Raw genomic sequence first — 13193 nt, 5'->3', positions numbered from 1 at the left:
TCAAGTTGAGGCCAAAACGGAGGGGATAATCCCACCCTACCCTGAGAGTCCACCTCTACGTACATCAAAACAATCTCTCCATGCAAAGATAGGGAGCAAATACATTAACAGGGTTGCCGTGATTTCAGTTTTGAAGTCCCCAAATAAAGTGGCAGCCATGTCAATGTATTTGCTCCCTATCTTTGCATGGAGAGTTTGTCTTGATGTAGACGTGGACTCTCAGAATAGTGTGGGATATCCCCTGCTTTTTTTGAGCTTGGGAGTTGATTTCAGAGAAAACCAGTGGCACCATCGTGTTTCTCGCAAACTTTTACATAAGAATCAATGGTCAAATCGCAAATCCCTCACACATGCAATATCTCTATTTTCCGCCGATCTATTCCTCCGTCTTTCCGGGGCCGAAGCCAAGCAAACAAATGTTTGCTTCAAACATGTTGGAATCATCAGCAGCGCCCCCTAACCCCCCCCCCCCCACCCCCCGGCCGCGGCTGTCTCCTGTCTAATTCCTGAATTCAGTCCGCGCAAGGAACTGAACTCCCGCTCGAGTCATAATTTCGTTCACCGCTCATTTCAGCCTGACTCCAGCCTCCGTCCGAAACTTTTCCCCGCCAGACGCTTCCTCGAGTCACGCCTAAGGATTTGAGTTGTGGCAAATAGGATTACGGGAAGACGCCCCCACACTCCCAACACACGTCGTCGTTGCCGCATTTTCCCGCGAGTTCCCACCCGCTCGCTGAAACTATAGAGTCCCTTTATACTAAGAGTCAAGACAATGTGAATCCGTTTCTGATTGGTTCCCGTATTTTAGGCCTCCATAGTGTCACAAACGGGAATAATGATTACATTTTCACCGAATGCAAAGATTATAATCTGGAATGGACCAGGGAATTACGGGTGTGACAAGGAACAGACGGAATGAGAGAAGGAACGGAGAGAGGAATTGGAGAATGGGCCGACCAAAGATTACAAAAAACGTTCAATTTTTGTAATCTTCATTCCCGCTTGTGACTCCATGAGGGGGTGTTGTCTTGACTCTCAGTATAAAGGGACTCTAGCTGAAACTAGAGCACTTATACAGGGTGTCCCAGGGTTAAGGACGAATATTGAAGGAGTCGATTGTTTGGGTCAAAAATAGACGTTTTTGTGGTATAACTTTTTTTCCAAAAACGCTTTTCCTGGGGGTCCCGTTATCCCCCTATTACCCCCTATTAGTTCCCAATATCTCGAAAACGATGAGTTATGGCGATAAAAATGCAAGAAACATTTTGTTAATAGATTTCAACGCTAAATCTAGTGGTTTCGTCAAAATTCAATTTTTTTCACAAAAAGTTTCGATGTTCACTGCGAACACCCTATGATCGATCTTTTTTCATAGGTTCGAGTGGCGCATCAATCGAGATATCGCAAAGCAAGCCACGCCACTGATGAAGCCACACGTTGCATGACGGGAATGGATTCAAACCAAACATTTGCAAACAAAATTTCACGACAGAAATCCCAAAAAAATTTACACAAAAAGTCGGAAATGTTGACATGATTCCAGTTTAAACTTCACTAAGACGAAAATTATTGTCTGCACTTCATCCGCAGCAGTAATAAAATTGAGGGAACATTTTCGAATAGACGTTTTTTAGTGAAAACAACGCATATCTATTTTTTGTAATAATTCTACTAATACGTGTTTTTTACAGTTTTAACACTTTTTTATCGTCGCGTCACATAGTGGACCGAGTTAATAGGAGAAGTCAGACAAAATCTGGAAACTTTAAAAGCTCATATTTTCTAAAATTCGGAGCAGAAAAGTTTGAGTGTGGTTCCATTGTTTTTTCCCTGAAATTTCCTTTCAGAAACATCCTTTAAAATTGAATTTATGTTGAAATGAATGTAAAAATTTGAAATTTCAACCAACAATTTCATGTCCGACCTCTCCCATTCGCTCGTTTCACTGTGCACCGTGCGCTGGGAGCCCATCGACGGTGATGCAGTGTAATATATCTTCTGGGCGTCCCATTTTACCGATTTCAATGGCGTTCATCTTCAACTAAAGATAAAGACGAGAAAAAACACGAAGAAATGGCCCGAACTGCATGTAAAAAGGTCATGAAATGGTGCTGGATCCACACCATTTCGCGTGGAAAACTAAGCCAAAAGAAGTTCCAAAAATTATACTTAGAGTCCAAAAGTTTTGTTGACTCTAATAAGTACCAGTACAAAACTGAGGGTGGAAGTGTTCAGCTCAGATAGTTTGCATTGTTGAGGTCACGCCGAGAGACCTAAACCGGTTTGGATCTTTTTAGCCCCCATCAGTAGTTCATACTCGTTGGTGAACCGCAAAAAACAAGACGGCATAAAAAAGCCGTCATGAATATGACCCGAGGCATGATACAAAAGTGTGATCCTCGCGCAATCTCCCTGATAAAAATTGGCAATAAGAGCTGCGTTTCAAAATACCATAGGAATTCTTATAGCCGGCTAAAGAAGGCTACAGAAAATCATATAGCTGGCTGTAGAATGCGCAGAAAATCATACGGCCGGGCTATGCGAAGCGATTAAACATTAACGCCGGGCTTTACACTTTATTGCCTGGCTGTTGCTTTTTCGCCATCGATTATAAAAGGCGATAAGAAATTGTGTAGAAATCCGTGTGCTTTGGAGATCATTAAGTTTGATACGGAACCACCTTAATATTTACAAAACACACGTTATATTTTCCTTTAATACATATTTTTTCATCAATTAAAACGAGAATAATCCATACAGGGTGTGCAAACATTTCAAAATCATGAGTTGAATAACGCTGACTCCGCCGGATTAAATATTAGAGCCCAACACAAAGCGGAGCGGCGCGCGGCGACGCACTGGCGCCTACAAACCTAACAGGGATACTTCACGCATTGCGCAACGCGTGAAGTATCCCTGTTAGGTTTGTAGGCGCCAATGCGCGTTTCGCGCTGGCTGCCCGCCTGCCGCACTGCAGCGTGCCACGACGCTTGAAGCAACTATTTAACAACAAAGGTAATGCACAGGATCATACGAAACTGAAGGCGCTCTAATATATTAGGAATGGCAGGCATCCATCAAAAGTACGGAGCTTTCCTCGCAAAATAAATCAAGATACTGCGGCCCAAAAAGAGAGCAGTGGTCCAAAAACTCACTAAGTCCTAGCATTCGTAATTAGTGACGATTAGCATACACTTTATCGCTTGACTGTGAGTTGCTTAATTCGGCTATAAAAGGCTATAAGAAATTTTGTAGCCGGCTATAGAAGCTATTGGAAATCTTACAGCCGGCCGTAGGTCTATGGTATTTTGGAACACAGATTCTACTGCCAATTTGTACCACGGCTACCGTCGCTGCGAAACAACTCATATAACAAAACAAGGAAAAGCCGAAAACACTTAAATTCTTCAAACTTAATATTCCAATGCAAACTGCCTGAGCTGAACACTCTTCCCCCTCCCAGCCCTCCCCCCCCCCCACCGCCAGTTTTGTAGGATTGAAATGCAACGGGTCACCAAACATGGTACAAAATAATCACGGAATTTGGTTCCTCTGTAAACTTGTACGTAGAAAGCAATTCACAGAAAGGGAAGCTCAGAAATAAATTCAAGAAATAGGTATTTTCATACTTAATTTTGATCTCATGGAATAATATATTACTATGGCTTTACCATTTTGCTATGACAAAGAATCGATTATCAAGATGTTTGTTGCGAACACCCCACTTATTGATCCTAATCCGTAGGTTTAAATGGCAGATCAATCAATGTATCGTAAAGCATGCCAAGCCTCCTGAATTTTAAATGGGTCAAAAAAAAAAAAAAAAAAAAAAAAAAAAAAAAAAAAAAAAAAAAAAAAAAAAAAAAAAATGAAAAACTTTCAGGAAAACTGTTGGTTCGTTTTCTTTTAAAACCTTGGATATGATGTGCTATTTGGCAACAGTGCGGCACGTTCCAGTGCGTCGGGATGGCTAAATTGGTCAGATGTAATTCGAATTGAAGTAAGAAGTTATAACCAGACAGAGAAGGGAGCGCCTTCGTTCCCTCGGACGCAACCTGCTAAACTTCCCAGCTCGAGGCGCCAGCGCCAGACAACGCAAAGATTTCATGCGCTCACTATTATCGAATCAGGCGGGCACGTCTAAGCCGGGCGAAGCGTGAATCGACGATTATCGATATGTCCTCATTTTAAACTATGGCAACGAATCGATTATTAAGGTGTATCCTGATAATCGATCTTTTTCCACGGGTTTAAATGGTCAAACAATCGATTCATCGGAAGGCCAGCCTATCCAAGCTCGCGGCAGACGCATCCGTCGCCGATCCTATAAAATCAGCTGAACAAAAATCTGGTAATTGCACCGTCACATGAAATGAGGAAATGATTACTAATATGCAATCGGAGAGAATAAAACAAAAACATCAGAGAAATTTATATGCGATGAAAGTATAAAAAAGAAAAAAAACACGAGTAGGCTCATTGTGACTCGGAACTCGAACTATACTATCGTTGAGCAGTTTTTAGACCCCTACGCCACCGATAATCTTCTTAAGAGGTAAAGATGAACTTTTGCTACTTCAGCGAGTCAAATCGCGGAAGGAGATCCATGGATTGTCTTTTTCCGCCACTCAATGGGATGGCGTCCCAGTCAAATGCGTTTTTGAAGAAATGATCGATCCCCATCATCACTTTATCTCCACACATCTATTCATGTGCAAATGATGGCACGCTCCGGCAACAAGGTTCTGTGACGAAATAATTTTTGCCTCCAGAGTCTCCAAAATGTATACATCTTAGTGATCAAATGTTCAATCACTGAGAAAAATGGCTCGCGGAGCGAACCGACTGTCGAATGTCACTCGCGTAGCGAGTGATCGGGGGTCCAGGGGGCGCAGCCCCTTGGCTGGCCGTGACGGACGCGCAAAGCGCGTCCAGAACGGCTAGTAAAGGACTAAAATTACAGGAGAAATATAAGCATTTTCAAAAAAAGCAAGCTATTGCACTTATTTTCAATTTTTCTGCAAACATATTCTGTAGATTATCGTCAAAAATCATCGATACTTCCTAATAGTTTTCAATCAACACCATTAATATTTGGAATGATTTTGGAAAATTTGCAGACATTTTAATGGAAATCCGTTTAGCTCTTTAACAAAGAATAAGTTGGAAATAAACATGAGTGGAGATGTACAACGTTGCAATCGGGAATATTTTACTTCATTAATGGAAGGCGCTACATAGGTAACTATTCGACCACGGGTGATACCCATATTGCCGCTAGCTGGATTTGAAGGCGCGTTTAACGGCAACAGTGAAACAGCCACCTTAGAATGACCTTAGATGTTTATGCTTTCTGGGTTCTGTATTCAAGGTTTTTCATCTAAAAATCTAATCGAATGTTCCATTAGATGATGTGAAATGCATTTAAGCTGCCTCTAATTAAATGTATTTATGTGATATCAGGTAATGCTATACTGCTACCAACTCAGCAAGACTCGTCATCATGAGGTCTATAGGAGAGCCAATTTCTACCTCGTGAGCGGGGTGCATAAAAGACCCGCCTGGGAGATATATAGAATAAATAGAAATGAAAGAGCGAGGAGATTTGCCTTACCTTCGCAATTCATGCGAGGCATCGACCCAAAAGATAAATTAGTCGGTGTCCTCGAAAATATATGCGATGACTTCGAAGTTCATGAAAAACTCTCCGAACACCTGGTCCTTCTCGATTTTCTGCCCAGTGAGATGTTTGATAGCTTCAGTGATTACTTTTGCATCAACGATTTGGTCGTCTTCCAAAGCCAAAGCTTGTTCTATGATTATGTGCTGCCTCTTCACACCGCGTACCTCGAAGCCGTATGGAATGTAGTGCGCGTTTTCAACATTTTCTACGACCGCCAACTTATTGTAAGTTGCAAATTTGATAATTTAATTATTTGAATTTGGTTGTTGTCCATAAACTACGTAACGTGGTCTTTCTGATTTTTTGGTACCCACACAAACCTTGGAATGTGATCGTAACATTGCTACAGTCACCTCTAAAATAATCGCCTAAAATTTCCTTCGATAATCTCCCCCCCCCCCTCTTCATAGATGAAAAGAACCATGAGTGCTTACGGCCCATTTAAATTGACAGAAGTATTGAACAATTTCAATTATGCTTGGAAAGTTAGTGTATGAAGCATCAATTTAATGAAAAATGTATGTCTTTAGGTGAAAAATATTTGTTAGGAACTAATGAACAATATACAATTCCAGTATTCATACTGTTGAGCAGAGAGTATTAAGTGAAGTTTGGAACACGCTTTTCCAAACCCGCACTTGAAGCAATTCCCAACCACTGCATCCGGAAACAAGCAAAGGAATTTTGCGGCAACTTGCAGTAACGTGCGGTTCACGGAAAGTGACAACTCTACAATTATAAATATCTAAATAACCTGCAGAAGTTTTGATCTATGAAATAGGGAGATACTGCACGGAGAAAAAAATCTCGTGCGTGGGACCCGAAGTTTACGTCATATGGATCTCTGAAGTTTTCGGATTGAGCATCTGAACACTTTAAGTCTAGCTGCCGAGGTTCGGATCACACATCTGAAACTTCAGTTCTAACATATGAAGCACTTCAGATGTGAGGACCGAAGTTTTTCGGATGTGAGAACCGAAGGTTTTTGGATGTGAAAACCGAAGTACTTCAGATGTAAGAACTGAAGTTTCAGATGTGTGATACAAACCTCAGCAGCTGGACTTAAAGTGTTCAGATGCTTAATCCGAAAACTTCAGAGATCCATACGACCTATAAACTTCGGGTCCCACGCACGAAGTTTTTTTCTCCGTGTGCGCGCGGGCATGGACCACCATCGGAGATAACGTTTTTGCTCGTAAACCAAACAAACGAACGACAATACCGAATCGGCAACTACTCGGGGAATAATGGCAACTAACGAGGCTGCCTGGAGGTAGAAATAGTGACGTTTGCCTGTTCACGGCGACTAAAAAACTGTCCCACGACGCAGGAAGTTTGAAAAAAGTTAGTTCCAAATTACGCAAATTGCGTGCTATGGGGTGGATTTCAGCCTCTTTCAAAGGGCCATCGTGATTATCATGGCATTTTGTGGCTGAAAAGTCTCTCCACACGGCTGTTACTCTTGCGTGACACAGACCAATCACTCAGAGTAACTTGATATAGAGAGTGTGAAGCCACACTCTCTATATCGAGTTACTTTATAGTGTAAACGATCAAGGTGTCAAAAAGTGATTGGTCTGTTTCACGCGAGAGCTACAGCCGTGTGGAGAGATTTTTCAGCCGTAAAATGCCATGATAATCACGATGGTCCTGTGAAAGTGGCTGAAAGCCACCCCACAGCACGCAATTTGCGTAATTTGGAACTAGCTTTTTTCAAACTTCCTGCGTCGTGGGACAGTTTTTTAGTCACCGTGAACAGGCAATTTATTAGGCAAAGGATTTAGTGGTTTTTTACAAACTAGAACTTAATTCCGGTTGGGCCGGCTGAAAATTCAAAAGTCGATTTTTTCAAGGGACACCCTAGTGTGAACATGACGCCCCGTGGAGGCCTTAGGGCCCAAAAATTGCGGCTATTTGTTTAGGTTTAATTTGATGAGAGGGGAATTATAGCCAACTTTTGACGGTTATCACCAACTACGCTTACTGCCAACCACACTTTATCCACAGATTTCTCGAAAATAGGACACACACGACTGTGAAACTACCCAGATAAGACATAATATTTTTACAATATTGGGCAAATATTGTCAGTACTGTCGCAATATTTACACAATACTGACAATATTTTGATAATATTATAATCAAAATTATTTTTTTAGAAAATATTTAAAGAATCATCATTTACCCTAGTAGCAGAGTTATATAAAAAATTTGTTTTTAAAAGTATAAACCGTAAATAACCACAAGCTAAAGAATATTCATAGTTTATGTAATGGATGTAAAGTTTTTTAGTTAAAAGTTTACTAAAAAACTTATTTTATTATGTAACCCTTAGTATAAAAGTTATATAACCAAATTCAAAGAGTGTATAAAATGAATTTTCATTATTCTTCCTGGCTGGTAGCGCACTCTAGTTATGAAGTGTGCAAGTTTTCATATGCGTTACTACCAGGTGGTGGATCATCGTAGAGTTGTGACTTACCTTAAATCCGCGCCGTCCTAGTCGGGATTAGAACCCACGCTTCGGGATGGAGTTGCAATCCGAAGTCCAGTACTTTACCACCAGACCAGCCAGGCTTGATATGAATGGGCCCCTAAATTCAATCTCTTAACTATCGCAGGCCTCTGAGTCCGTAATATTTTGTTTATTGACGGATTCTTATGATATTTTACCAGACTTTATTATTTATTATTTATTTATTTATTGTTTTTTATTTCATGATGTAATTTTTTCATTTTCATTTTTTTTAACTCTCTCTCATTTTTTTAGCTCTCTCTTTTTTTTTAACTATCATGATTTTTAACTATCATTTTTTCTAACTCTCTCTATTTTTTTTAACTCTCATTTTTTAAACTCTCTCTCTCTCTCTCTCTCTCCCCCCTCTCTCTCTCTCTCTCTATTTTTTAACTTTATAATTGCGTCTTTTTCCAGTTTTAATTATTTGGGCCTTTTTCTAGTTTGAATTTATGGCGATGTATTTATGTTATTTATTTATTATTATTATCATTTCCTTTTTTCTTTTAAATTTTTATAATATTAATTTGAACATTTTAAAAAAAATCAAAATTTTTAAAATAATATTTAATAATATTTTTAAAATATTAACAAAAATAATTATGATATACTTTAAAAATATTATAAAATATTATTTTAAAAATTTTAATTTTTTATATTTTTAATATATTTTTAAAATGTTTTAAAAATATTCATTGATTGTATTTCAAAAGTACTTTTGAAAATATTTTAAAAATACATGAAAAACATTTTAAAAATATATTAAATTTCAATATTTTTAAAATATTGCTGTCTAACTGGGGAGGGTTATGAGCCAGACACGCTACCAACTGAGGTAACAGGGCTCCTCGGATTGTGTGCCGAGATATCCCCTTTTAACTCGTCTCGGAGCCATTAGTACCTCTAATAATACCTATCCCACGCAGTCTGAGAGTCGAGGGTGTTCATTGAAATGAGATCATCATCATCATTCATGAAAATGAGATAGGTTTACGTTAAAGTCATTCAGGTCATTTATATAACAGTTATAATAAGCAAATTAAGCAAAAGGATACTATGCGTATAAAGAAAATTTATAAAAACCCTTCCTCAATTATATAAATTTTATATAAAAGTTATCTTCTGAAAATATGAATAATTATTTTCATGGGCATTTTATATAAAACTTATATACACGATATATAAACTTTAGTTAAAATGGCGATTATATAACCGGTATTAATTCCTTATACGTTTGTTAGGAAGGGGAAAGTGAATCATGCTACTAGGGTAGTATTTTTAAAAATAATATGTTTACCCAAAACATCATAAAAATATTTTCAAAATATTTGTATTTCAATACTGTAAAAATTTATATCGTGAGAGTATTTTTAAAATATCAGTACATATAATATTTATATTCAAAATATTTATTATATATTTTAAAAACATTTTAAAAGACAGTAATGCATTGGTAAGTATTTTCAAAATATTTTGAAAATATTTTAAACAATAATACTGCTATTCAAAATATTTTTAAAATATTTTCAATATCCTAATCGGTATAAGTCATCATACTAAATGCCTGCCCATAACGAAAAGTATTAAACATAATAAGGCTTAGATTTAAGACGTAGCTCAAATGTGTTCTTTCTGAACAATTATCCATTATTTTCAACCTTATTATTCATAAAGGTTATTGCAGTTGTTGTCAAATTTAATATAATATAATATAATATATATTTTTTTGCCTCCCAAGAAATTGTTGAATTTCCACCTCCTTGAGGTCATTTTCAATGTATTTGCGCGTGATCTCAGTTTATTTCTTTTTTTGTTTCGTTTGTAGTTCATGTACTGTTGTGAATATTATCATTGAATGAGAATGTTATCATTCATTCACATCTGGTTGTTTATTTTTTATTTTTCAAATTTCAAATGAAACATTTAAATTCAACTGAAGAAGAAATTCTTGATCTCGTGTGCTTATTGGTCTCCTGTAGAACTTGCACTTAGTAGCTGTGCAGCTGTGAGATTATGGCAATCGCACCTGCATAGTCTTTATGAGGAAGACATCAAACTGCAATCAAATGCAAAATGCATCTCAGAATGTCGATGAAAAATTTAAAGAGAAAAAAATAAATAAAATAATAGAATGGTGGAAATAATAGAATAACAGAGACAAAAGAAGAGAAATAAAATGAAGTAAATCAAATTAATGATAAAATGAAGTCAAAGACTAAACTGAAGTAAAACATTAGAGGGAGCAAGGAGATGAAGTAAAAAAACTGAGATGAAGAAAAAAATAAAGTATAAGGGAAAAAACTAAATGAGGTTAAAGAATAGAATGAATTTAAAGAATTAACTGAAGTCAAAAAAATTATGATGAAGTATTAAAATAAATTACAGTAAAACAAAACAAAGTAAAGGAATAAGAAGTAAATAATTAAAGAAAAAAAATGAAGTGCTTGAAAAAAAAAAAAAAATAGAGTGAAGAAAAAAATAGAGTCAGCAAGGAAATAAAACAAAGTAAAACGATAAAATAAATTTAAAAAATATAGTAAAGTAAAAAGTAAAATAAATACACGGACAAATCCAGGCAGATGGAAAATATCCTAGTTGCCCGTCCAACTCGACGTTAAATACCGGTTTTAAGTCACTAAAATACATCGTCTAGTGAAGCTCAATCGGTAGGGTCGTCGGTTAGTGTTAGGTAGGTCCCGGGTTCAATCCCCAAGGTGGATGAAAAATTTCTAATCTGCAAAATCGATTCAATAACATCCCAGTGGTTTCATTATTTTTATTTTTCATGGTTTCTAAAATTATTTCCACAATTAACCCTTTTCCACCATCCCCTAGCTGCGAACCCCTAAATTGATTCAATATTGGTGTAGTATTGTCTCAATATTGATATCCAAATACTTTCCCTTTGAAGTACTGGCACAGTATTCTCAGCCAAAGTATTGGCACAGTATTTATGCCAAAAGGAAAGATGGTGTACGATTTTAACATTGGCTCAATATTTAACCAATATTGGCCCAATGTTTGCATAAATACCAAAACAATATTGTTTAAATATTGGCTAAATATTCCTGTCTTATCTGGGTATGTAAGCCCGTCGTTTTAATAATGCGTATGTGTGAAGGCCCCGCTGCGACAAAAAATAAAATCACATTAAAGTCATTTTGTTTTTATGAAATGCGCAAAACACCCGCCATTTTTCTGGCCCAATGAGCTCTATGAAGCTCAAGATGGAGGAGCCAATCAAAAGACGTCCCCTTCTAGCGACACAGTCTCTATCAAAGCTCTATCAAGTTGACATCGTATTACTTCCTTGTCCTTTCTACTGATTAATTGCTTTGTTTTGCAGATCCAGGACTATGGTGAAAACTGAATGTACACGTGGGGGAAAAAAGGTGGGCAATGTTATACCAGATGGAAAAGATGATCGACCCGTGCATGCTTGTGGAAGGGGATGGACATGGTACGTGGCCACTCCAAGGTTTTGACGATAGATATGCGAGTGATGTCTGCGCGCTTTTTTGCAAAGCCGTCAGCATTGCAGCTTACTTAAGATCGGATGAACGTGAGTACATGGAGAATGAACGATGGGAAATGTGCACAAACCTCAACGGCGAAGGAAAATGCTTCCGGGGAAATGGCTATGGAAGGTGCTGGTGCCAATTCAGACCACTCAGGACCCGTGACAGAGCTGTGGCTTGGGAATTGCTGATCTTGTGTCACAATCATGTTAGAAATAAATAGACGCGGTCGCTTTGGACGCTACAGTGAGGATTTAAGGTGTGGTTTGATATATACATAAACAAATGACAGGTTTGCTGATTTCTTGGGAGAATAGTATCTGAAATTGAAAATTAATCGTCTTCTCTAAATTTGTTCAGTAATCGTCAATTTATAAAAATGTATTGGGTGTCATCATGCGACATGTCTTTTGCCTTGCAGAGGCAATAGGCACGATGTCTGTAAGCAAGTCTATTAATAAGTATGTAGCAATGTATTAATTGGATACCTCCTCGGTAAGGGGGCGTCTGAGGTGCATGTTTATTTTTAATTCTGATTCTCTAAAAATCTAATCATTAGAAACAACCCTTCCTGTAGGAAGTCCTGTAGTAGTGCAAAACTAGCTCGGAAGAATTCATTTTTCTCCTCTTTGCACGCAATATCGTCACATATAAGTAAATGAGACTTTTAAACGTTGTAATAATCTAATAAGTCCGCACTGATTAAAAAATGATTATCTCAAATGCATTAAATTTTAATGGCATCGTATTAAAAATTCAAAGGCGTTTTCCTCGAAACACAATTCCCCCATTTGAACAATGATTCTAACCACTTCTCAAATAGAGGCTTTCCCTGAGCCGCAATTGCTCCTATCAACAAAAAAATTAAAAATTAAAAAAAAAGAATAAAATTTAATAAAGGTTAAAAACTGAAAATTCATTCATGCGGACATCTTCCTTTAAGAACAGTATTCGAAGATTTCATTCTTATTGTTGGACGCGTGTTGAATCAGCGAGAATCTACCCAACAGAAATAGTTTCAAATTGCGATTTTACTAGCATTACTTCTTGTGTGAAGTTTTTTTCAATATATGTAGTTTGATTCTGTTTATATTTTTTTCTATTCATTAGGTGTGTGAGTTAGGTTTATCAGTACAATAAGTATAATTTACCTTACAATTAAAATAATTTTATAATGTGTTATCAATTACTCAATTATTTCTTGGCCCAGTTTTACGTAATTTTTTACAAGGTTTGCGTCATGGATACGCTACGGAGGCGTTAAGTGGCATCAGAATAACGTAAAAATCGCGTCACGTATTACTTTAACCTACTAAGGAGGATCTAAGTAGGATCTTGAAAACTCCTTGTTAACTTTTTCTGTGGCCGGAGAATAAATGCAAATCGGCACTTCACTTCCCACTCGAGACAGTCTGGATGGCGACTTTGCCAAATTGCTCGCGTGTCAGCCCGCTGAATATATTTTTTGTAACATGGT

At 37.4% G+C, this 13193-nt stretch overlaps 1 protein-coding gene across 1 annotated transcript; it reads left to right on the top strand.

Moving 5' to 3' along the window:
• Window positions 1-5263: 5263 nt before the first annotated feature.
• Window positions 5264-12897, top strand: LOC109035259 (uncharacterized). Its single transcript, XM_072302413.1, has 2 exons — window positions 5264-5907; window positions 11545-12897. Exons 1-2 carry the CDS (start codon window positions 5467-5469, stop codon window positions 11566-11568), a joined length of 465 nt encoding a protein of 154 aa, XP_072158514.1. The 5' UTR covers window positions 5264-5466; the 3' UTR covers window positions 11569-12897.
• The last annotated feature ends 296 nt before the right edge of the window (window positions 12898-13193 follow it).

Source organism: Bemisia tabaci, chromosome 7 (genome assembly GCF_918797505.1).
Source record: "Bemisia tabaci chromosome 7, PGI_BMITA_v3".
Taxonomy (NCBI): domain Eukaryota; kingdom Metazoa; phylum Arthropoda; class Insecta; order Hemiptera; family Aleyrodidae; genus Bemisia; species Bemisia tabaci.
This window is presented reverse-complemented; position numbering and strand designations above follow the sequence as displayed.